Genomic DNA, 25,184 nt, shown 5'->3' with positions numbered 1-25,184 from the left:
TAAACTTTCAACTTCAAGTTCAAAGTGTTAATTTGGCCAGTCCCCTTAACAATGTCTTACTAGTGTCCTTGACCCAAGCTTCAGGAAAAACTGCTTTCCAGAGATAGACATATTAACTCCTGATATTAACCATGCTGTCAGGCTGTATTCTTAGCTTCATACTTGAACTACTTTACTTCATGTATCAGTCCAGTCTACCATCTCTGTCCAACAGCAGTTAGGAGCACACATTTTGGTCAGATCCACCTATATTTGAGTCCTACCTACCTATGTCACTTCCTAGCTCTGTGCCTTCTTTGTGCCTGTTTTCTGTTTTGTAAAGTGGATATCATAATCTCTCTTTTCAAGTTATATATATATATATATATATATATATATATATATATATATATATATATATATATATATATATAAATATAATCCCAAGCAGGCTCTGCACTGTCAGCACAGAGCCCCAGGGTGGTGCTCAAACTCAGGAACCATGAGATCATGACCTGAGCCAAAAACAAGAGTTGGACCCCTAATCGACTGAGCCATCCAGGTGCCCTATTCTTTGTTTTGTGGCTTCTTTCTTTTCCTTTTTGTTCTTTCCTTTCTCACCTTTCTTTTTTTCCTTTCATAAATCTTACCTAGATTCTAGTTCTTCTTCCTGGATTATGAGAGCAACTTGGATTTTGTTTGTTTATTTACAGTATTTTATTCATGTGTATATGAAAGAATTATCTGCACCTGGCTTTTTCCAGATTGTGACCTCCCATGCACTCCTCAGCTCAATGCAATCTATTTTTGGCATCCACCATTCCACTGAAATAGCTTTCATCAAGGTCGACAGTGACCCTGTTGCTAAATTAATAAACTCTTCTCAATCCTTATCTTATGTGACCTTTGCAGTCCCAAAAGATGACTTTCTTGTAATTGAAAGATTCTTTCTTTGACTTATACTTTGGCTTTTCTCCTTCTCAGTTCCCTTTGAGTGCCCCATCATCTTTTGCCCATTCCTTGAGCTGTCAATATTTCTCATTTGATTTAATAGCTCTTTATTCTTTTAAAAATGTTTTACATTATATAATATTTTGTGTACACTTGAATATATGTAACATACATATTTTAGGAAGCATACTGACAAAGTGAATTCATGTGGACCCACCATCCAGTATAAGAACTAGAGAATTACCAATACCGTTATTTGCATTCTCTCTGTGGTAGGCTGAATAGTTGTCTCCTTCTTCCCAAATATATCCAATGTTCTAATCCTCAGAGCCTGTGAATGTTACCTTAGGTGGCAAAAGGGACTCTGCAGATAGGATTAAGTTGAGGATATTGAGATGGGAGGTAATCCTGGCAGGCCCGATGTAATCACAGTGGTCTTATTAGGAAGGATGTATTATGAGTCAGAGGAAAAGCAAATGTCACCATGGAAGCAGAGACTGGAGCGATGTGACCGTATGCTAAGGAATGCCACCAGCCTCTAAAAGCTAAAAAAGATTAGGAACAGATTCTCTCTTGGAGCTTCCAGAAGGAACCAGTCTTGCTTGACACATTATTAGCCTGTGAGACTCATTTTGGACTTCTGACCTCTAGAACTGTAAGAAAATAAATTTATGTTGTTTTAATCCACTAAGTTTGTGGTAATTTGTTACAGCGGCAGTAGAAAACTAATATGCTTTCCTTGTATCTCATTATCTACCATGACTTCAGTTACCATCTATTTGTACTCAAGCCTAAATGTATATGGTTCATTTACTATAATATATACTTTTCACTCAAGCCAGTCAGCACACAACTTAAAAAGGGTAAAAGATGTTTAAAAACATTTAAAAATTCAACTGAATTCTCTTATTATTCTACTTAGTTATTATTTAGTACTCAACCAAGAAACAGCAGTTGTTCCGGTGCGAGATGACTGGCTTATTAAGAGATGGTATGGGGCACCAGGATGGCTCAGTCAGTTAAGCAAGCAGCCGACCTCGGCTCAGGTCATCTCGCAGTTTGTGGATTTGAGCCCCGCATCGGGCTCTGTGCTGACAGCTCAGAGCCTGGAGCCTGCTTTAGATTCTGTGTCTCCCTCACTCTCTGCCCCTCCCCTGCTTGCTCTCTGTCTCTCTCAGTCTCTCAAAAAGTGAATAAAAATGTTTAAAAAAAAAAAAAAAGAACAAAAAAAAAGAGATGGTATATCTTTACTGGTAAGGGGCTTCCTAAAGGATTTCCAAAGATAATTTTCATTCTTTGTAGTTTTTGCCTAACACACTGACTTTTGGACCTACTTTCCTTTGAGATGTAACTCTGCATCCTTTTCTTGAATTCTGGACTTCTAGACCCTTAGATCTCTACTTGGATGTCTCCACTTGGATTTTTTACAGGCCTCTCAATCACAGTATATCTGAAACAATTTGATTATGATCATATCCTCTACCACTCCATTCTTTTTCTCCCTTAGTTCCTGTTACCAGTAACTTGCCAGTTACCTAGCTAGAAACCCATGTATTGTTGTCTCCTCTCTCTCCCTCTGGCCTTCCCACACTCGTTCGTTCTCTCTCTCTCTCAAAATAAATAAACCTAAAAAAAAGAAAAAAGAAAAAACTCAAAACGTTGCCTGTACTGTCCAGATACTTTTGTTTTCACCAAGCATTCAATGCTGCAGGATTGAAAAGGGAATTAAAAAATGTTTAGCGGGGCGCCTGGGTGGCGCAGTTGGCTAAGCGTCGGACTTCAGCCAGGTCACGATCTCGCAGTCCGCGAGTTCGAGCCCCGCGTCAGGCTCTGGGCTGATGGCTCAGAGCCTGGAGCCTGTTTCCGATTCTGTGTCTCCCTCTCTCTTTGCCCCTCCCCCGTTCATGCTCTGTCTCTCTCTGTCCCAAAAAAAATAAGTAAACGTTGAAAAAAAAAATTTAAAAAAAAAATTAAAAAAATAAAAAATGTTTAGCATATTACTTTGATTCATTCCCATTAAGTGCCTATTCTGTGTGGTACAATCTTGGCATACATGCTCATAATTTATTTTAAAATTATATATAGTACCACAAAACAGTTCAAATTTTAGTTGAAAAATCATGAATTCTTTCCCCCCAAATATTTATTTTTCCACCATTGCTTCATATTTTGCCTTCTCCCAACTCCCTCCCAGTAAATTAAATAAAATTTAACAATATCTACAATATTCCAAAATGCCTTAAACCCTAATAGATTCCATTTTTTAATTGATTTTATTTCTAAAACAAATAGAACTGAACAAATTAAGTAAAATTATGTGGTTTGTTTAATGTGGGCTGTAACAGCAGAATGTGTAATTCTCATTCTTAAAAGTCAGGGTGTATTCTGCATTTTGAGCATTTTGAGCATTCAGCAATTCCAAAATCTATAGTATAATAGCTGTGTAGCTATTTATTACAGAAAAAAATACTCTTGGCAGTATTTATATGTGCAATATATGTTCATCTTTTCTATTCTTGCTTTGATGAAAAATTTTGGAGTCCTAGTGAAAACTCAAGTTGCAATGAAAGCTGTCTTTCTGACAAAATTCTCCTTACACATTTTAGTAAACGTTGCCATAAGATAAAGTCTGTGATACTATTATTCGAGAAGTGGAAGAGGAGGATGTGTCATTAACCTGTAAGTCATCACTTTTCAGTAATCTATGATGTCACTGACCATGATGGCTACATTTAAAACTCTGAAGAGTTGGTTCATGAGGAAAACAAAAATCTGAAATGCTATCCTGCTTAAGGAAATGGCTGCTATGCAATATTTTTAAATGTTTATACAATTCCATAATCAAATGAGCCCATAGGTATTTACTGAGTATCTTTTCTTTGCTGAAGATTGTGTAATGCTGTGAAACACAAAAGTGAAAAAGAAACAGTTCCTGCTCTCAAAGAACTGACGTCTAGTGGGAAGCAGAGACAAGGAAATAAGCAATCACAATGAAGCATAACAAGCACTAGAAAAAGTAAAAGTTAAAAACAGAGTACTCTAAAACCACATAAAATTAGTATTATAGTCTAAGCTTGCAAATTCAAAAGATGCTCCATAGAGAAAGTGATGTTTAAACTTTTTTTTTTTAATTTACTGATTTTGAGGTAGAGAGCAAGCTGGAGAGGGGCAGAGAGAGAGGGAGAGAGAATTCCAAGCAGGCTCTACACTGTCAGTGCAGAGCCCAATGTGGGGTGTGAACCCATGAACCATGAGATCATGACCTGAGCCAAAGTTGATGCTTAACCAACTGAGCCACCCACGCGCCCTGTGGCAACATCGTTAAGGAAGTTTTACTTGATAGTCCTGCCATCTGCCACAGTACTTCCCAGTGCCCAATACAGTTGTTCTTCCATAAATGGAAAAGCACCTAATATGTACCATTATCATAGAAATTGCTACTAGCATTCAAAGCAGTGACATTGATATTGTTGTTTATATATATGTCTGCCTTTATCCAATAAAAATTTTAAAGCTAGCTACAGAGTCTAGCATTGTGCATAAGACATAGATGTTTGTTTCTTTTTCTCTTTCCCTTTCTTCCCTTCCTGTCTGTCTGTGTCTCTCTCTTTCAAGATTTTATTTTTTCTGTGCCCAATGTGGAGCTCAAACTTGTAACCTCAAGGTCAAGAGTTGCATGCTCTACTAACTGACCCAGGCAGGTGCCCCAACATAGATGTTTTAATTAATCATCATCATTTTTGATTAATTGAGAATAAGAATTAGAATTTTGGCTTTCTTTCTTTCTTTTTCTCTTTCTTTCTTTCTTTCTTTCTTTCTTTCTTTCTTTCTTTCTTTCAAGATTTTATTTTTAAGTAATCTCTACACCTAATGTGGGGCTTGAACTCACAACCCTGAGATCAAGAGTTGCACACTCTACCAACTAAGCCAGCCAGGCATCCCTACATTCTTAAATATATGGTCAACAGAGTTCATCTGGGCTTTTTGAACATAGATATACTACTTTGTAATTGAAGTATTAGCTCTTGCCAGATCATTAGATTTTTCTTCAAAGAATATTTTATTGACTGGATATTCATCAAGAAAATGTAAAGTCAAAGCATCTTTTTAAGGTATAGCATAGTGACTACAGTTAATAACACTGTATTACATATTTGAAAGTTGCTAAAAGAGTAGGTCTTGAAAGTTCTCATCACAAAAAAATTTAACTGTGTGTGGTGATGGATGTTAACTAGACTCACTGTGATTATCATTTCATAATATATACAAATAGTGAATCATTATGTTGTATACCTGAAACTAATATGCTATTTATGTCAATTATATTTCAAAACAAAATCTTCTTTAGGTGAATATTTTTAAAAGATGGAATGTAATTATGAAAGGTCAAAGGAAAAAGTACTGGTTTCACGTCTCATTTTCTTATTGATTATATTAGTTTTGTGATTGAAATCAAATTGTATATACACCTGACAATAGACTTAGGTGTTTAGCTAAGTAATTTTCTGAAGTCAGTGCAATTTTTAATTACTTTGTTCAGGATTATCAGTCTGCAGTTTTACTGACTGGATTTGGATAAATTTTACAGTGATTGTTGTTTTTTTTTTTTTCAATGGTATCAGTGCCTATAAAACTATTAGTTGAATAATAACAGCCTATTTTCTTTATTAAGCTAACCACTATGAAGTTTTCTGTGTGTGTGTGTGCGCCTTTGTTTTTATGTAGCTTTTTGTGCTCTTGTGCATATATATTGTTGTGTTATGTTTATGAAGTGGTAAGTCTAGATTGTATTTTACACTTTTGGTTTTTTTAGATTCTATTTGAATTTGTTTAAACAAATTGACTTTACAGACATACATTATTTTAAAAATAATACTGTATTTCAAAGTGACACTGCTTTGCTAAACTAGTACAGAATATTTTCAGTTTTTCTTTTATTAACTCATCTTTAGATATAGTAATTTATTACTAAATCTTTCCTTTTTTTAACGTTTATTTATTTTGAGAAAGCATGAGGTGGGGAGAGGCAGGGAGAGAGGAAGAGAGAATCCCAAGCAGACTCCCCAGTGTCAGCACAGAGCCTGATGTGGGGCTCGAACTCACCAACTGTGAGATCCTGAGCTGAACGGAAGTCAAGAGTTGGCTGCTTAACCAACTGAGCCACTCAGGCACCCCACTAAATCTTTCTTTGATTTGTGCCTGATGTCAAAAAAATGCCCTAAAATAGGTCACAGGTAGCAAACATCTACTATAGCTATTTTGGGAAATTAATTGTTGTTTAGTTATTTTTAAAGCTTTTTTAAAAAAAAATGTTTTTGAGGTGGGGGAGGGGCAAGGAGAAAGGGGGACAGAGTATCCTGATGGGCTCTGTGCTGACAGCAGAGAGCCTGGTGTGTGGTTCACATTCACAAACTGTGGGATCATGACCTGAGCTGAAGTCAGACACTTAATTGGCTGAGCCACCCAGGTGCCCCCAATTGTTTTTAATCTGAAATTTTTTTGTTTTTAATGTGAAATTTTTTTTGTAGTTGAATCCATGTCTTAGAATTGGTATGAATTCTAGGGTTAATCTAATAAAAACTTAAAACTTCTAAATGGAATTGTTGATTTAACAACTTTAGTTTCTCAAAGTAATAATGATTGCTGGTAATTTTACTTGGAATAGATTAAAAACTGTGTTAAGTGCTTATTATCATTTATACCTCATTTAATCTTCTTATTAGCTCTATGAGGGGATGCCTTGGTTCACTAAAGGTAGATGGTACCGACTTCTGATGATAGGAATTGTTAACAAAAATTCAACCAAGTAAATTTTAAAGATCTAATTGGGTTTATTCATGGATTGGTCAGCATGCTGTCTAGAAAGGTGCTCCAGAGAGTACAGAAAGGCAAAGGTTTTTAAAAGCAGGACAAGGAAGTTACAAACAGAAGAAAGGATGGGACGCCTGGGTGGCTCAGTTGGTTGAGCATGCGACTTTGGCTCAGGTCATGATCTCACAGTTGGTGGGTTCGAGCCCTGCGTCGGGCTCTGTGCTGACAGCTCAGAGCCTGGAGCCTGCTTCAGATTCTGTGTCTCTTTCTTTCTCTGCCCCTCCCCTGCTCATACTCTGTCTCTCTCTCAAAAGTAAATAAGCATTAAAAATTTAAAAAAAAAATAAACAGAAGAAAGGATTTTTTGGGGTAAGGTCACCTACCTTGGAGTGGGGAGAGGGTCTTATTAGGTTGATTATCTCATCTTCCTTTGGGGAATGGAGACAGGCCCATATTACCTCATTGGTGCTGACCAGTAAATTCCCGACTGTTTAAAACCACATTTCTGGGGGAGGCTGAAACTGCAATTAGTTGGATATTAAGCCCCAGTTTGGTGACTTGGCCCCAGCATAAATGACTCCATTTTGGGCCTGTGGTGTGGGTGGCAGAATGGTGTGCTGTCAAGTCAGATAGCAGGGTCCTCCATGAAGACTCTGTGATGAGAGACTTGGTTCACTAAAAGATAAACAGTAGCAGTAGTCTGATAGCAAGAATGGTCATGTTAGACAACAGTGGCTTCTTTGAAGTGGGAGATCCTGGGCCCAAATGGTACTGAGTGTTGTTCGAAAAGTCTAGGCTGCTGAGCTTGCTAAATTGTTAAACTTTCTTAGTGGTGCCCACGTGGTTTTCCTAGTAGTCATATATTTCAAATTCCAGTCATTTCATCAAGGAAAAATAATTTCAGTCTTGCCTTTGACCAATCAAAAAAATCCTTCGATATAAATGTTGGTAGTGGTGATTTGGAATTCATATTCATAAGTAGTCATTTCTGGAGAGCACAACTAACCATCTGAGGGTGTAGATTAAAATTAACTGGTACATATTAGATGGTACTATTAATACTGAAGATTTATTTTTTCTTCAACAGCCGGACTAGCTAACATTTACTGAGCCTTGACCAAGTGCCAAGCACTTACTAAAGCTTTATATACATTGTCTCACTTAATCCTCACAGTATGCAGTGTGTAAAACTATGGTCAACATTACTTTTCAGTGTAATATTTTAAAGAGATAATGCAGTCATAGAATTCTGTGTATGTAAATTGTATGAGTCTTTCTCATCTCTGTTTCCTGTTTGCTCATTTCCCACTGCTTTCCCCACCCACCAAGAAATCACTGTTAATAATTTCCTATGCTTGGAGTTTGTGCATATTCAAGTAAATACATTTTTACTCTTTCCATTTTTCCATAAATAAAGCATAATAATAATATTTTTCATTTTGCTTTTTCAACTTTTTATAAGGTTTTATTTTTTTAAGTAATCTTTACCCACAGCATGGGGTTTGAACCTACAACCCTGAGATCAAGAGTTGCATGCTCCACTGACTGAGCCAGCCAGGCACCTCTCAGGTTTTCAAGTTTTTATTAAAATCTTATACAAAAAAGTTAGACTACAATGAATCCATAAACCCACCACTTAGGTTTATCATTGTTAATATTTTGCTGTTTTTTGCTCATTTTGCATTTATGTATTATATGTATAAAATTTACATATATGACTATATATGCATATGTATGTATATGAGCAAAATGGACATACACGTATATTCCTTTTTTACCTAAGCTATTTGAAAGTAAGTTATATATATCACAGTACTCCATTCATATTTTAAGATAAATTACCACCAGCCAATGAAGGATTTTAAGTAGTGGAGTGGAATGATTGGTTGTAATTACTTGGTGATGTGGAAGATGCCTTTAAAGATGATAAGACTAGAATCAGGGACACCAATTAAGTGATTGTTTTATTGGTCAAGGTGGGAGGGAATAAGGACAGGAGTGGATTTGGTAGTACTTTATAGTGAATTGGACAGAAAAAGGAAAGTTAGCTGTTTACATTCTTTAGAGAAAATCTGGAAAAGATGTGTTTGTCAATCTTTTATAGGGTTCCCTTTTCTCTCTTGCCCCTAAATGAGCTGATAATGTTGTTAATGGGGGGAAGAAGTGAACATTTCTGTACACCCCACACTCCATGCCTGTTACTTAACAGTCTGTAATTCTGCCACTCATTCTGTGAGTTATTATTATCCTTATTTTTGCAGATGAGGAGATTGAAGTGCAGAGTTGTGAAGTAATTTGTTCAAGATCATATTGCTCTTAAGTGGCAGATCTGAAATTTTAACATGGGTCTGACTGATACAGAAGTTACTACATGGCTGTTTTCCCAATTGTGTCATGAAGTTAAAAAAAAATAACGTTAGTGATTTTTTTCTTCTAAATGTATTTGTAATTACTCTCAATCATGTAATCATTGACTTTAAGAAATTGCGTGCCCAAGAGTGCTAGGTTTGCTAAAGGACAGATACTTTATCTATGAATTGAAGAGTAAGCAGCACCTACCAACTAGCTTTCTCTTTGATGGATTATTGCTAGATGATGAGTGCTAGTCTGTTCAGTTTTCATGTCTTATAATTTCAGCACATTTTCTGTGATGGAATTTTATTTTAAAATATATTTATGATTCAAACATAATCCCAATGGTTTTATGGCAGTTAGAAGTTTTAAACCAAAAGATTCCTAAACTGGAGCAAATAAGCGACAAGTTGGAATACTTCAAAGTGAAGATAAATGAGGATAAAATACATTGCTTTTTTTTTTTTTTTTAAATTAGATAAGCTGTCCAAGATGAAACAGTAGCATTAAAGCTGGTGTGAAGCAAATTGTCTCTTGGCTTTTTGATCCGTTTTTTTTTTCCTTTGAACCTATAAGAAAATAAATCACATGGCCCTTAAAGACCAAAAATGTGCTTTTTAAAAGTGACATCTTGATTCACTTGAAAATAGTAAACTCTCAATTTGTAATACTTCCAACCTCAAACAGTCAATGTGAAACAGGCATTATACAACTTAAGTTCTCATATGGCATTCCCTAGAGAAGTACTTGAAAAGAGAATTACTTATCAAGCTATATCAGTTAAGATACCAAACCCCACAATATCTGTGGCTAAAACTAACAGATTTATTTATTGTTCATGTTTCATATCCCTAGTGGGACAGCCAGAAGCTCTACTTCTCCACTGTTTGTCGTCACTGACCACTGTTGTTTTCTCTGACAGAGGAAAAAAGGCAATTGGTTTCTCTGACAGGGGAAAAGAGATAGGCAATTATGCACTGACTTTTAAAGCTACTAAATAGTGCCACTTCCTTTTCTTTCATTGGCTGAAATAAGTCACATGCCCACACCTAACTTTAGAGATGGTGGTGAAGTGTAATCTTGCCATATGCATGGAATGAGAACTAGAATACTGGGCACAACTGTAACGGTTCACACATAAGCCTTGTGAGGAACATAGAGAATTTTGTGTGGTTGATTAGTAGAATCTTTTTTCGTTTTGTTTTGTTTGTTTGTTAAAGATAGTACCTCTGAAGTAAGAACTACTGTCATGAATTAAGGCTCTTGATGCTAAAAGGTAAATGAGGTAGGTAACCTCATTGAAAATGTCCAGTAGTTACTTGACTAGAGTAGTCAGTTTGTTCATCCTGGGCTTGCTTTTCCTTGTGTTTTGTTCTTTATAATCATTGATATATTAAAGAAGATTTGCTCTAACTATTGATAACATGAAAAGTATCAATTATTATTATGAAAAACATGTGTTGAATAATGGTGCCAAAGCAATGGTCTGAAAAATCACTAGGGTGGTAATTGGTATTAGTATGTTAATAAAGTATCACTTATTTCATGTTACATAGACGTGCACTTGACATGCATATTTTTTTGAAAAAATTTTTAATGTTTGTTATTGAGAGACAGAGCATGAGCAGGAGAGGGGCAGAGAGAGAGGAGGAGACACAGAACCTGAAGCAGGCTCCAGACTCCCAGCTGTCAGCACAGTGCCCAAGGTGGGGCTCGAACTCACCGCGAGACCATGACCTGAGCTGAAGTTGAACGCTTAACCAACTGAGCCACCCAGGCACCTCCAGACATGCATATTTTTTTTGGAAAATATGCTACCTGAGGCAGTACAGATGAGTAATCATATTGAAGTTCAACATCTTCAATTTGATCTTCTAAAAATTTGTGAAGAGATTGGTGTGCCTGGGTGGCTCAGTCAGTTGAACATCCAGCTCTAGGTTTCGGCTCAGATCATGATCACAGTTCATGAGTTCGAGCCCTACGTCAGACTCTGCTGGGGAGCCTGCTTGGAACTCTCTGCCTCTCCCTCTCTCTCTGTCCTTTCCCTGCTCTCTCTCTCTCTCTCTCTCTCTCTCAAAATAATAAATAAAAACTTAAATAAAAATGTGTGAAGACATTGATTACATATAGACCTACGTACATATGTGAAGAAGCTTTCTCTAGGCAAAGCTATAAATCAGTAGCTTTGACAAACTTGTATGGGTGTATTCCTCTTTATTAGTGGCGTAAACAAGGTAAACAGTTTCTTTACAAGGCATATATTTTTAAAAATTGTAAAATTTACATAATACAAAATTTACCATTTTAACCATTTTTAAGTGTAGTTTAGTGACATAAGTACATTCATATTGTTGTGCAACCATCACTACCATCACCTCCAGAACCTTTTTTCAACTTCTAAAACTAAAACTCTGTACCCATTAAACAATAACTATCAATTCTCCTCTCCTCCCAGTCCCTGGCAACCACCATTCTACTTTTTGTTTTTATGAATTTCACTACTCTACGTACTTCATATTGAGTGGAATCATACACTGTCCTTTTGTGACTGGCTTATATCACCTAGCATGTGATATAACCCTTTCTTCAGGGTTCCTCTGTGTTGTAGCATGTGTCAGAATATCCTTTCTTTTTAAGAGTATTCTGTTGTATGTATATACTAAATTATTTTTTTAATATTTACTTTATGAGAGTGAGAGTGAGCATGTGCGCAGGGGAAGGGCAGAGAAAGAGGGAGAGAGAGAATCCCAAGCAGGCTCTGTCCTGTCAGCACAGAGCCCAGTGGGGGGGCTGACCATGAGATCATGACCTGAGCTGAAATCAAGAGTTGGACACTTAAGGGATGCCTGGGCAGCTCAGTTGGTTAAACGTCTGACTTTGGCTCACATCATGATCTCAACGGTTTGTGGGTTTGAGCCCCACGTCAGGCTCTGTGCTGACAGCTCAGAGCCTGGAGCCTATTTCACATTCTGTGTCTTCCTTTCTCTTCGCTCCTCCCCCGCTCATTCTCTCTCTCAGTCTCTCTCTCTCTCTCTCTCTCTCTCTCTCTCTCTCTCACTCTCTCTCAAAAATAAACATTTAAAAAAGAAAAGAGTTGGACACTTAACCAACTAAGCCACCTAGGCACCCCTACACTAAATTATTTTTAATCCATTCATCCCATCTGTGGGTTTCTTCTGCCTTTTGGCTAATGTGAATAATGCTGCTCTAGACATTGGTGAACAATTATCTAGTCAGATTCTGCTTTCAGTTCTTCTAAATATATATCCAGAAGTAGAATTGCTAGATCATTTGGTAATTGTATTTCTAATTTTTTTTTTTTATGAATTGTCATACTGTTTTCCATAGCATCTACACTATTGTACATTCCCACCAGTGGTTCCATTTTCTCCACATCCTTGCTAGCACTTGCTCCTTCCTCCCTCCCTTCCTCCTCCCTTCCTTCCTTCCTTCCTTCCTTCCTTCCTTCCTTCCTTCCTTCCTTCCTTCCCCTTTCTAATGAGTATGATGTATCTTTTGGTTTTGACTTGCATTTCCCTGATAATGAGTGATGTGTTGAACAGTGGTTCATATGTTTATTGGCCTTTTGTCTATCTCCCTTTGAGAAATGTCTGTTAAGTCATTTTCTCATTTAAAAAAATATTTTAAATGTTTATTTTTGAGAGAGAGAGGCAGAGAGAGACAGAGGAGCTGAAACAGGCTCTGTGCTTAAACCCACGAACTTTGAGATCACGACCTGAGCCAAAGTTGATCGCTTAACCGACTAAGCCACCCAGGTGCCCCTATATTCTGGATATCCCTTGTCAGATATGTAATTTGCAAATACTTTCTCCAGCCAATTTCTTTTTCTCACTGAATTCTATTCCATTGTATGGCTCCACCACAGTTTACCAGTTGACCTATAGAAGGACATCTTGGTTACTTTCAGTTTTTGGCAATAATGAATAAAGCTGTGATAAATAATTCTTGTGCAGATTTTTGTGTAGACATATGCTTTCATTTCAATTGGGTAAATAACTCATAGCACAGTTGCTGGATTGTATGTTAAGTTTTGTAAGAAACTGCCAAACTGTGCTATAAAGTGGCTGTGCCGTTTGCATTCCCACTAGCATGAATGAGACTTCTTGTTGCTCCACATGCTTGTCAGTATTTGGGTGTTGTCAGTTTTTTGGATTTTAGCCATTCTAATAGGTGCAGAGTGGCATCTCATTGTTTGAATTCAGTTCCCTAATGAAATATGTTGAACAACTTTTCATATGATTATTTGCCATCTATATCTCTTCTTTGGTGAGGTATCTATTCAGATCTTTTGCATACTTTAAAACTGGACCATTTTTTTTTGTTGAATTTGGAGAGTTCTTTGTATGTTTAATGTTTATTTTTGACAGAGACAGAGCATGAGTGGGGGAGGGGCTGAGAGAGAGGGAGACACAATCTGAAGCAGGCTCCAGGGTTTATGCTGTCAGCACAAAGCCTGATGCGGGGCTCAAACCCACAAACTGTGAGATAATGACCTGAGCCAAAGTTGGATGCTCAATCCAATGGAGCCACCCAGGCACCCCTTTGTATGTTTTAGATTCAAATTCTTCATCAGATATGTGTTTTACAAATACTTTCTTCCAGTCTGTTCTTGTCTTTTTATTGTCTTAAAGCATCTTTTCTAGAGCAGAAGCTGTTAATTTTTAAAAAGTCCAACTCATCTATTTTTTCTTTCATCGATTTTGCTTTTAGTGCTGTATCTAAAAACTCAAAAGCAAACCAAGGTGCCTAGAGTTCTATGTTAACTTCTAGAAGCTTGATAGTTTTGCTTCTTCCATTTAGGTCTATGATCCAGTTTCAGTTAATTTTTGTGAACAGTGTAAGGTTAGTGGGTGGATAACTTTTTCTGTATGTGGATATGCTGCAGTTCCACTTAATAGAAAGATTACCCTTTTTCCATTGGATTGTCTTTGCTCCTATCTCAAAGTGGTTGATTATATTAGAGTAGTCTATTTCTGGGCTACCTGTTGGTATGTTCTATTGATCTATTTGCTTATTCTTCTGCCAGTGCCAGCACAGATCTTGATTAGTGATGTGTGTAATGAATCTGAAATCAGTGTTTAGTCCTCTTACTTTGTTATTCTTTTTCAGTATTATGTGGACTATTTGGGGTCTTTTGTCTTTCTTTTTAAAAAAGGATTTTTAAAAAATGTTTATTTTTGAGAGAGAGAGAGCGTGTTTGTGCACGTGAGCACGAGTGGGGGAGGGCAGAGAGAAAGAGAGGGATACATAGAATCCAAAGCAGGCTTCAGGTTCAGAGCTGTCAGCACAGAGCCTGACATGGGCTCGAACCCACAAGTCATGAGATCATGACCTGAGCCGAAGTCAGATGCTTAACCGACTAAGTCATCCAGGTGTCCTGTGTCTTTTGTCTTTCTTCCCACATGAATTTAGAATTCGCTTGCCAATATCCATGAAATAACTTGATGGAATTTTGATTTGTTGTGTTGGATGTATACATCAAGTTGGGGAGAATTGATGCCTTAACCGTATTGAGTCTTCCTATCCATGAACATGGAATGTACCTTCATTTATTTAGATATGTTGTGATCTTTTATCAGTTTTCTGGTTTTATTCATATAGATCTTATATGTATTTTGTTAGATTTACCCCTAAATATTTATTTTTTGATGCTAATGCAAATGTATTGCATTTTAAATATCAAATTCCAGTTATTCATTGCTAGTTGTATAAGAAGGCAGTTGGTTTTATGTATTAACATATCCCACAAATTGCTATTTAATTACTTTTTAGCTCTAGGTTGTTTTTTGATAATTCTTTGGGATTTTTCTTTATAGACAACGTTGTCCTCTGTAAACTAGGACAGTGTTATATTTTGTATCCCAATATGTATACTTACTATTTCATTTTCTTGTCTTATTGCCATTAGCTAAGACTTCCAATCCAGTGTTAAATAGGAGTAGCGAGAGGGGATATCCTGCCTTTTTCCCAGTCTTGAGAATAGTTACCTTTAAGTATGTTAGTTGTAGATTTCATGTATGTGTTCTTTATGAGTTTTGGAAGTTCCCCCTCTGTTCCTAGTTTGATGAGAGTTTGTAGTATGCATGGGTGTTGGATTTTGTCAGATGTCTTTTATGTGACAGTATGATCACATGATTTTTCTTTTTTAGCATGTTGATGTACTGGATTACATCAGTTGATTTTCAAATACTGATCCAGTCTTGCATACCTGGAATAAATCCCATTTGGTCATGATATATAAATCTTTTTATACATTGTTGGATTCAGTGTGTGAATATTTTGTTGAGGATTTTTGCATATGTGTTCATAAGAGATCATGGTCTATAGTTTTCCTTTTTTTAATGTGTGTGTGTGTGTCTTTCCCCCTTTGTGTTGGTATTAAGATAATGGTGATCTCATAGAATAAGTTAAAACATGTTCCCTTGCTTTTGTTTTCTGGAAAAGGTTGTAGAGAAGAGCACTGTCTAGGCCTGGTGTTTGCTTTTTTTTTTTTTGAATGTCATTAATTACTGATTCAATTTCTTTAACAGCTATAGGCCTAGTCAGGTTATGTCTCCTTGTGTGAGTTTTAGTAGTTTGTGTTTTTCAAATAATTAGTTTATTTCATCTAAGTTATTACATTTTTGGGCACAGAGGTATTTATAATATTTTTTATTATCCCTTTATTTTTAATTTTTTTAATGTTTATTTTTTAAATTTTTTATTATTTTTTTTTAATTTTTTTTAACGTTTATTTATTTTTGAAACAGAGAGAGACAGCATGAATGGGGGAGGGGCAGAGAGAGAGGGAGACACAGAATCTGAAACAGGCTCCAGGCTCTGAGCCATCAGCACAGAGCCTGACGCGGGGCTTGAACTCACGAACCACGAGATCCTGGCCTGAGCCGAAGTCGGACACTTAACCGACTGAGCCACCCAGGCGCCCCTAATGTTTATTTTTGAGACAGAGAGAGAGAGACAGACAGACAGACAGACAGACACACGGAGCATGAGTGGGGGAGGAGCAGAGAGAGAGGGAGACACAAAATCAGAAGCAGGCCCTAGGCTCTGAGCTATCAGCACAGAGCCTGACATGGTGCTCAACCCATGAACTGTGAGATCATGACCTGAGCTGAAGTTGGACACTTAACCAACTGAGCCATCCAGGCGCCCCAACTGAGCCACCCAGGTGCCCCTATTTTTTATGGTCTCTTTAATATCTGTGGTGTCAATAGTGATGACACCTCTTTTGTTTTTGATACTGGTAACTTTTGTCTTCTCTCTTTTTTCTTGGTTAGCCTGGCCAGAGACTTATCAGTTCCTCTGATCTTTTCAAAGAACAGGTTTTGGTTTTGTTGATTTTTTTTTTTAACCAACTTCCTGTTTATAATTTCATTGATTTCTGCTGTAATTTTTATTTTTTCTTCTGTTTGCCTTAGTCTTATGTTGTACTTTTCTAGTTCTTTTTCTTAAAAACTTGGATTATGGAATTTTGACTTTTTTGTAATGTATGTGTTCAATGTTGTAAGTTTCTAAGCACCCCATTTGCTGCATCCCACAGATTTTGAAAAGCTGTATTTTCATTTTCATTTAGTTCAAAATATTTTAAAATTTCTCTGAGACTTCTTTGACCCATAATTTATTTAGAGGTGTATTATTTAATCTCCAAATAATGAGGATTTTCCAGTTTTCTGTTATTGGTTTCTAGTTTAACTCCGTTTTTGACTACTGGCATACATTGTGTGATTTCTCTTTTAAATTTGTTAAGGTGTGTTTTATGGCTCAGAATGTGGCCTATCTTGGTGAATGTTCCATGTGAGCTCAGAAGGATGTGTATGCTGCTGTTGTTGGATGAAGTATTCTGTAAATGTCAATTAAATCCATTTGATTGATGGTGCTCTTCAGTTCAACTGTATCCTTACTGATATTCTGCTGGCTGGCTTTGTCAGTTACTGTTAGAAGAGTGTTGAAGTTTCCAACTACAATAAGGAATTTGTCTGTTTCTCCTTGTAGCTCTTTGGATTTTTGCAGCATATGTTTTCATATGCTCTTAGGCATATATACTTTAAGGAATGTTAATGTCGTCTTAGAAAATTGACCCTTTCTTATGATATAACACCCCTTTTTATTCCTGATAATTTTTTTAAAGTAATCTCTACACTCCATGTGAGGCTCAACTCATGGCCCTGAGATCAAGAGTCTTTACCAATTAAGTCAGCCACATGCCCCTATTCCTGATAATTTTCCTTGTTCTGAAGTCTAGTTTGTCTGAGATTAATATTGCTATTGCAGTAAGATTTGATTACTGTTAGCATGGTATGTCTTTCTCCATCTCTTCAACTTAAGAAATATATTTATTTTGAGATAAAGAGAGCAGGGGAGGGGCAGAAGGTGGGAGGGGGGAGAGAGAGAATCCCAAGAAGACTCCGTCCTGTCAGCACAGAGCCTGACTCAGGGCTTGATCCCATGAACCCTTAGATCATGACCTGAGCCAAAATCAAAAGTTGGATGCTTATCCGATTGAGCCACTCAGGTGCCCCATCCATCTCTTTACTTTTAATCTGTCTGTGTCTCTGTATTTAAAATGGGTTTCCCTTAGGCAACATATAGTTGGTTCTTGGTTTTTTTAATTCACTCTGTCACATTTCCTCTTTCAGTTGGTATATTTATACCATTCCTAAAGTGATTATTGATACAGTTAGTGTTAATATCTACCATGTATATTTTTTTTGCTTTCTTTCTCTTTTTTGAGGGGTGGTTTTTGCCTTGTTTTCTAAGAGTCCTTTATTCTAGATATTAGTGTTTTATCTGCTTTGTATGTTGTATTTATTATTTCTGATATTTCCTTTATTTTAGTTCATAGTACCTTCTGTTGTTCTGAAGTTATTTTTCTTTTCATGGTTTGTAGGTACTGTGCCGTGTGTATTAGTTAAGAAAACTTTTCCATCCAGTATATTTGATTTCAGTAATTTATATCCAAAACTGTGTGTGTGTGTGTGTGTGTGAGAGAGAGAGAGAGAGAGAGAGAGAGAGAGAAAGAGAGAGAGGGAGGGAGGGACACGGAGACAGAATCCATTTGGAATTCTTTGATAGATGATTTAACTATACAGGATTCAAACATTTTTCTTCCGTGAAAGGCTAGCCAGTTGTTTCAGTAATATTTATTAAATAGTCCATCCTTTAACCACTAATATGAAATTGCACTTTAATTGTATAATAGATTTACAAATCTATATTACCTGTTTTTGTACTCTGATCTGTACTGTTTATATGATACGTGTCTGTGCCTGTGCTACTACCATATTTTAATTACTGTAGCATATTAGTTGGCAAGGCATATCCTACCTTCTAGTTGTTTTTCAAAACATTCTTAGTTATTTTTGTGAATTGTTTCTTTCCAATGAGAATCATCTAATTACATAAAAATTTGGTTAGAATTATTATATTTAACTTGTAGATTAATAATTGACATCTTTATGGTGAATTTGCTTCCAATTATTTACAAGACATTCTAAAGTACAGCAACTAAATTTCTTCCTTTAATGCATTTTAAACCAGTAGAATTACTCTTTATTGGCCAGTATAGCTCAAGGATTTGACCTTCTTAAATGTGAACTTTTCATATATTAATTGTGTTTTGTAATATAATTACTTTTATCACTATGACATCTATGTTTCTTATTCTCTTTATTTTTACCTCATTTATATTTATTTTGATAACCTGTTGTTATAAACTTGGGTATATTTATTTCTTTTTACATTTTCTATCATGCCCTCCAGTTTCTTCATTATCATCCTCCAAAACCTTGCCCACATTCTCCTTTTACTCCTCAGTTTCATTCCAAAGTCTGTTATGTAAGCATAATTACCCTTATCCTTCTTGCACAAATCTTTCCTTCATCTGTTAGGTGACTCTCAAAGGATTAGTTTGAGTTTTTGGCTTGAGTTGTATCCAGAGGCACAACTGCTATTAGTCTGTGCTCCAAGTTCCACCTGACGTAGAAGAATGGGAAAAAAGATAACTGTAAGCAGGAGAAGGAGATAATTAATTTTTGCTCACCTGACCAGCGGAACACTTTAAGATAATATTAAGTCCTGTAGGTAAAGATTGGAAATTTTGTGACAAATCTGAATTAGAATCGAGGAACTTATTTATGAGTAGATTATAAACTATTTTCACTGTTACTTCCACTGAACTTAACCAGAGCATTTGTAGTATCCTTGATTTTCCTTTCACTCCACATGTTTTCCGAGAATATTAAAATGGTCGCTTGACCCTTCATCTTTATTTTTTCCATTAACAGTTAGTTCTTGCTTGCTGTGTCTAGTGAGTACAATATGATGACAGTTTAAGTTTTCGCTATTGATTCTCAAGATCTTGAAAAGCTTCAAGATCATTAACTTGAAGGTGATTGACCCAAATGCCAACATATTTGAAATCTGAGATAATTATTGTGACATAGAAAATGTGTACACATTTTTATTTTAATGTTTCAGTTAGAATTCTTAGTAACATTTTCTTACGATTTAATACTTCTTTATGGAACTGAACACTTTCTGATTTAATGTGAATTTGGATTAATTCAATTTCCAGTAAATTGACAATTAAAAATTGGTTTATTCAGAAGGTTAAGGATTTGCCTCCTTAATAATTTCTATAAGATTAAGAATTTAACTTTGTCTAGAAGTTGAACAGATCATTTCTGATCTTTTGAAGTTACTGGTTTAATTTTAATGTTTATAACATCATCTTCAATTATTTGTAGGGATGTTTTCATTCTCTATAGTTGGACACAAACTATCCCAATACTCAGTTGCTTAAAACAAAAACAGTCATTTGTTTTGCTCACAAATCTGCATTTTAGGCAGGGTTTGGCAGGCATGTTTGTCTGTGTTCCATGTGGTGTCTGCTAGGATTCTCAAATTGGGCTAGAGGATCATTCACATAGCTGGCAAAGTGACATTGATTATTGATTTTTCCTGACGTGGATCTCTCTGTGGGCACCTTGGACTTCCTTACAACATGATGGGTGGGTTCCAAGAGTGAATATCCCAAGAAGCCATGTTGTAAGAGACAGGAAATGAAAACTACTAGTTTTTTAAGGCCTGGGTCTGGAAACACACATATTTTCACTTCTGTATTATATTGATCAAGCAGTCACAGGGTTCAGATTCTAGGAATAGGGAACCTGCAGCTCTTGGTGGGAGAGAGGAGAGTCAAAGAAATTTGGAGTCGTGTTGTCTTTCGTTCGTTCGTTCATTTGTTCCTTCATTTATTTATTTTGAGAGAGAGCTTGTATGTGCACACACGAGCTGGGAAGAGACAGAGGGGGAGAGAGAGAAAATCCCAGGGAGGCTCTGTGCTAACCAACTGGGGCTCTATCTCAAGAGCCATGAGAGCATGACTTTAGCCAAAATCAAGTGTCTGATGCTTAACCCACTGAGCCACCCAGGCACCTCATGGAGCCATGTTTTCAAAGTGCTACAAGGGTTATGGGAATTTTACTATTCTTAGTTGATAAAGTTAATTTGTTTCAAAGGGAGAATAGTGTTAGTACTTTGAATCAGTAATGTTTATTCTTATTTAGATATTTTCCAGTGCAACTGGTTTCTTTTTATCTTTTCACCATTAAAGCTTGTTGAAGAGTATATTTTAAAGTAATAAAAACAGTATTTGCAAGATCTATGTGAGGAAAATTACAAAACTCCAACCAAAGAAATCAAAGATCCTAGTAAATAGATATGGACAGGAAGACTCAATAATGTTAAGATGCCAGTTCTTCCCAACTTAATTGGTGGATTCAGCACAATCTCAGTCAAAACCTCAGCAAGCTGTATTGTGAATGTCAAGAAACTGATTCTAAGCTTATATAGAAAGACAAAAGACCTCAAATATTCAGTGTAATAGTGAAGAAGAATAACAAAGTTATAGGTCTGATCCTGACTTTAGTGATCAAGACAGTGTGGAACTGGTGAAGAATAGACCAATAAATCAATGGATAGAATTGATAACACAAATTTCAGCATTTCAACACAAATAGGTTACTGATCTTTGAGATAGGAGCAAAGACAATCCAAAGGAAAAAATAATCTTTTTGTTAAGTGGAACTGCAACATGTCCACGTAATCTACCCACTGACCTTACACCATTCACAAAAATTAACTCAAATGGATCATAGACCTACATGGAAGAAGCATAACTATCAAGCTTCTAGAAGATAACATAAAACTCTAGGTACCTTGGTTTGCTTTTGAGTTTTTAAATACAGCACTAAAAGCAAAATCCATGAAAGAAAAAATAGATGAGCTGGACTTTATTAAAATTAATGATCATGACTTGAGCTGAAATCAAGGAGTTGGATGCTTAACTGACTGAGCCACCTGGGTGCCCTTAATTTTTTTCTTACAATATATAGATTTAGTTAAAAGGATTCAGAATGTTTTTATTGTCATGTTATTCTCTTAACAATTTCCAGAGTAAATAGATTTTTTTTTTTTCCTTGAGAGAGAGAGTTGCATACAGGGGAGGGGCAGATAGAGAGGGAAAGAGAGAATCCCAGTCAGGCTCCACACCCAGCCGGGCTAGATCTTATGACCATGAGATCATGACCTGAGCTGAAATCCAGTCCCAGCTGTTCCCCCCTGCTCCTAGAGTAAATAGATTTTTGAAAGTGCTAATTATACTACTTTAATTTAACAACCAGAACATATATTTTAACTATTTGTATAAAAATGTAAAATAATTTCTATTTAGATGTATTTTGTGAATATATATTTCTGAGCAGGGTATTTAAAGTAATAGCTAATTATTAATTTTGGGAAATAACTGACATTTAAAAAAGTATATGTTCATAAAGCAAAAAAATCTTCTCTATTATCAGTTAATAATTATGCTATTAGTAGGTGGATTTTCTGTAAAGCTGTGTATACCATAGCTGTTGAAAGTTGAACATGAAGTTTTGCATCAGGAATTAGTATTTATGTTGTGTCAGAATTATGGTGATTATACTTTACTTAAAACAGAAAGAACTCAATACTGTATATTCTATTGGTTTTGAAGTTTGAGTCACAATTGTAGGTGCTAACTTTCGAAAAAGAAATCTACATTGGATGGCTTAATATTTTGGAAAAATCTCAAATGCTAACTTGTCACAATCAGTGACAGCTCTGACATTCATTAGTATAAACTACAGTGTGTACATGAAATTAAAAAAACCTGTTAGTTTTAAGTAATTTCTTTCAGGTGAGGTTGGAATGATGCTAATATAAAGGAATTAGATTTGGTGCCCATTATATTTCTGAGTTAATATTTCTATTTTAACTATTTAGACTTTCTTCAGTTCTGTGAATGGGATATGGGACTAGACTAATAACTAGTTAACTAATAAACCAAACTGTTAGTTAACATGATCATACAAATCATTTCTATTTAAATTACTTTTGTTTTGAAATTAAAATGAAGAAACTTTTTATTTGTTAACATGATATAATTTTACAGTTACTTTAGGCCATTAAGAATATGATTGAGATTTTTCTTTTTCTTTCTGATGCCATCATTTAAGAATCAGTATTCCAGAAGAGTTGATACAGCTTTGCATTTTTCTTCCTGGTAGTGACAAACCAGCTACTGTAGACTCACAGTGTTCAGTACTTGTCACTGACAGCCTTTCTGTGACAGAGAGTCTATAGACTGCATAAAGTGCAGCCTGTTGTGAACTCCTAAGTGAGTCTGCCAGAAACTCAGCAGATAGAACTAATTGGGGAGGAAAGGATTTTTGTGCCTTCTCTTTCTTTCTGTTCTTTTTGTTTTGTAAGATAGATATTGTTAGTAGCTTGTTTATGTAAGATTTTTCTGCCTCTCTTTTCTCATTGCATGGATCATTTTTTAACTTAAAGTCTTGCACTGCAGGTCATTAAGCACTTCCACATGGAGGCTGGCACAGGACCCAGCTCGAGACGCACAGCTCATAACAGTTGATGAAAAATTGGTAAGAATTTTCTACTGTACACGGCTGTGATTCTGCCTTCAGGGTTATTTTTGTATAACAGCTTTTCAGTATCGTGTTCTGGGTTCTTCTAGGAAAATGATTTGAATTTAAATTTCTAGATTGTGTGTAAATTTTAAGAAGAAATTTTCATCACAAAAAGATAAAGACAATTTGTGTTAAGTGTAATACACAAATATTAAGTCATATAAAGATATTAAGAGGTTAAAATGGCAAAAGGCTTCATTTTTGTGGTGTTTATAAGTAGCAATCAGAACATTTTAATTTAACAAATACAAATTGAGTATACATATGAATGAATATGTAATTTTTATTTTCTCAGCTACACTCCTGTTTAAATTGTAAGACACCAGGTGGTACCTAAAATTAAGTATATTGGGTTTTTATGGGACCAGTTATTGTATTGTTATTATATGTATATATGTACACACAAATTGCATTTCTACATTATGCCTGAGAGGTTACAACTAGCAACAAATAATACTCTGTTAATCAGTAGCAGATAGAATTTTGGTAACTGTCACTTGTAAAATTTTTCAATGTGTGCTGTTACTTTAGATACAACTTCTTGTTTATACCTATATTGTAAAATAGCATACATTTTGTAAAGTCTCTAAGACTTATAAAAATGTGTAATAGTGTAAGCATACTTCTCATTTTTTATCTGGTTTACCATTATCAAATGTGTGGGTATCTTTCTTAACTACTTTTCCTCCAATTGTACATTCTTTTATCACTCAGTAAGCAAAATTTAATTTTTCATTTTTTTAAACGTTTATTTTGAAAGAGAGAGAGAGAGAGAGAGAGAGAGAGAGAGAGCATGCACCGGAGCAGAGTAAGGGCAGAGAGAGTCCCAGGCAGGCTCCATGATCAGTGCGGAGTCCGACTTAGGGCTTGATCTCATGATTGTGAGACCATGACCTGAGCTGCTTAACAGACTGAGCCACCCAGGCACCCCAGCATAATTTAAATAATAGGTCACACTTAAAAATGATCTAAACACCATTTATACCATTAGAGATATTAACAGATACATAAACAAATGAGTTAACAGACAAGGGACGGATAGTTTGGAAAACTCACATGTCAGGCTTAAGGCTGGTTGGTTTTATCTTTAAACTGTCTCTATCTGCTTGCTGACATTGCCATCATCCTGGTCTAGGCCAGCATCATCTTTCACTTAGATTGCTACAGTAGTTTTTAAATCGATCTCTATAGATATTTCAATCTTCCTTTAATTCATTTTCCAAAGGATCATCAGAACAGACTTTTTTAACTGCTGTTTTTGTCACTTCTTGTGTGTAAAATCCATTGGTTTTCTTACTGACCTAGAAGTTAACATTAAAATCCTTACATGGTTCTTGAGGTCTTGCATGATTTAAGGCCTGCCTTCCCCTCGAGGTTTATTTTGTACCACTGTCTTTTATACTCTGCTCTAGCCACACCAAGCCTGGAACTTGTTTTCCTGTTTTGGGGCATTCACATTCCAGTTCATTCTGCCTAGATGCTTTTCACCAATCCTTAGTTCTTCAACCAGGGGCCATCTACTTATTCTTCAAATATTAGTCAAACACCACTTGCTTAGTCAAGTATAAAAGAAGTGAGAGAGGTATGTGTGAGAGGAGGATGAATTACCCATGTCATGGGTTCATTAATTAACGACGGTACTGCTTGAATTTTTCCAATGACTATCTTCTAAGCACCAAGAGACTGGCTTCTTGTTCTAATATTATGGGGTTTACTCTCTATAATAAATTTTCAAGTTTTATAGAGTTTATTAGTAATGCTTCTGAGTTCTCTTCTTTCTAGTTTGAAGATTGAGTAAGTGAGGTAGCAACCTGTTGTTCTAAACAAGATGCTGTGAATCCTACCAGAGAGGTTTACAGACCGCTTTGAGTTTTGCATTTTTTATCTCATATCAGTTGCATACTTTCAATGAATCTTGTTGCCCTGTGTAGATTTTTCTCAGCTTTGTTATGTCTTGAAGTGTATTAGTGAAAATGTCAGTATGGTATTCCAGCTGAAATCAATTCAAGTCTTACACATAAATTATTCATAGCTATTGAAGTAATATTTGAACAGATA

The 25,184-nt window shown here is 35.8% G+C and overlaps 1 protein-coding gene across 3 annotated transcripts in view; it reads left to right on the top strand.

Annotated features, from left to right (window-relative positions):
• Window positions 1-25,184, top strand: part of NDUFS4 (NADH:ubiquinone oxidoreductase subunit S4) — a 113,869-nt gene that overhangs the window by 17,296 nt on the left and 71,389 nt on the right. For 2 of the 3 annotated variants that reach the window (XM_043598640.1, XM_043598648.1), the window contains exon 2: window positions 23,003-23,081. The exons of the other annotated variant lie outside the window; for it this stretch is intronic. In XM_043598640.1, the coding sequence (XP_043454575.1) occupies window positions 23,003-23,081 (79 nt within the window). The remainder of the gene's footprint in view (window positions 1-23,002; window positions 23,082-25,184) is intronic. 3 annotated transcript variants of the gene reach the window in all.

This window comes from Prionailurus bengalensis, chromosome A1, assembly GCF_016509475.1.
Source record: "Prionailurus bengalensis isolate Pbe53 chromosome A1, Fcat_Pben_1.1_paternal_pri, whole genome shotgun sequence".
NCBI lineage: Eukaryota > Metazoa > Chordata > Mammalia > Carnivora > Felidae > Prionailurus > Prionailurus bengalensis.
The sequence above is the reverse complement of the archived record's forward strand: the minus strand, read 5'-3'. Positions and strand labels throughout refer to the sequence as shown.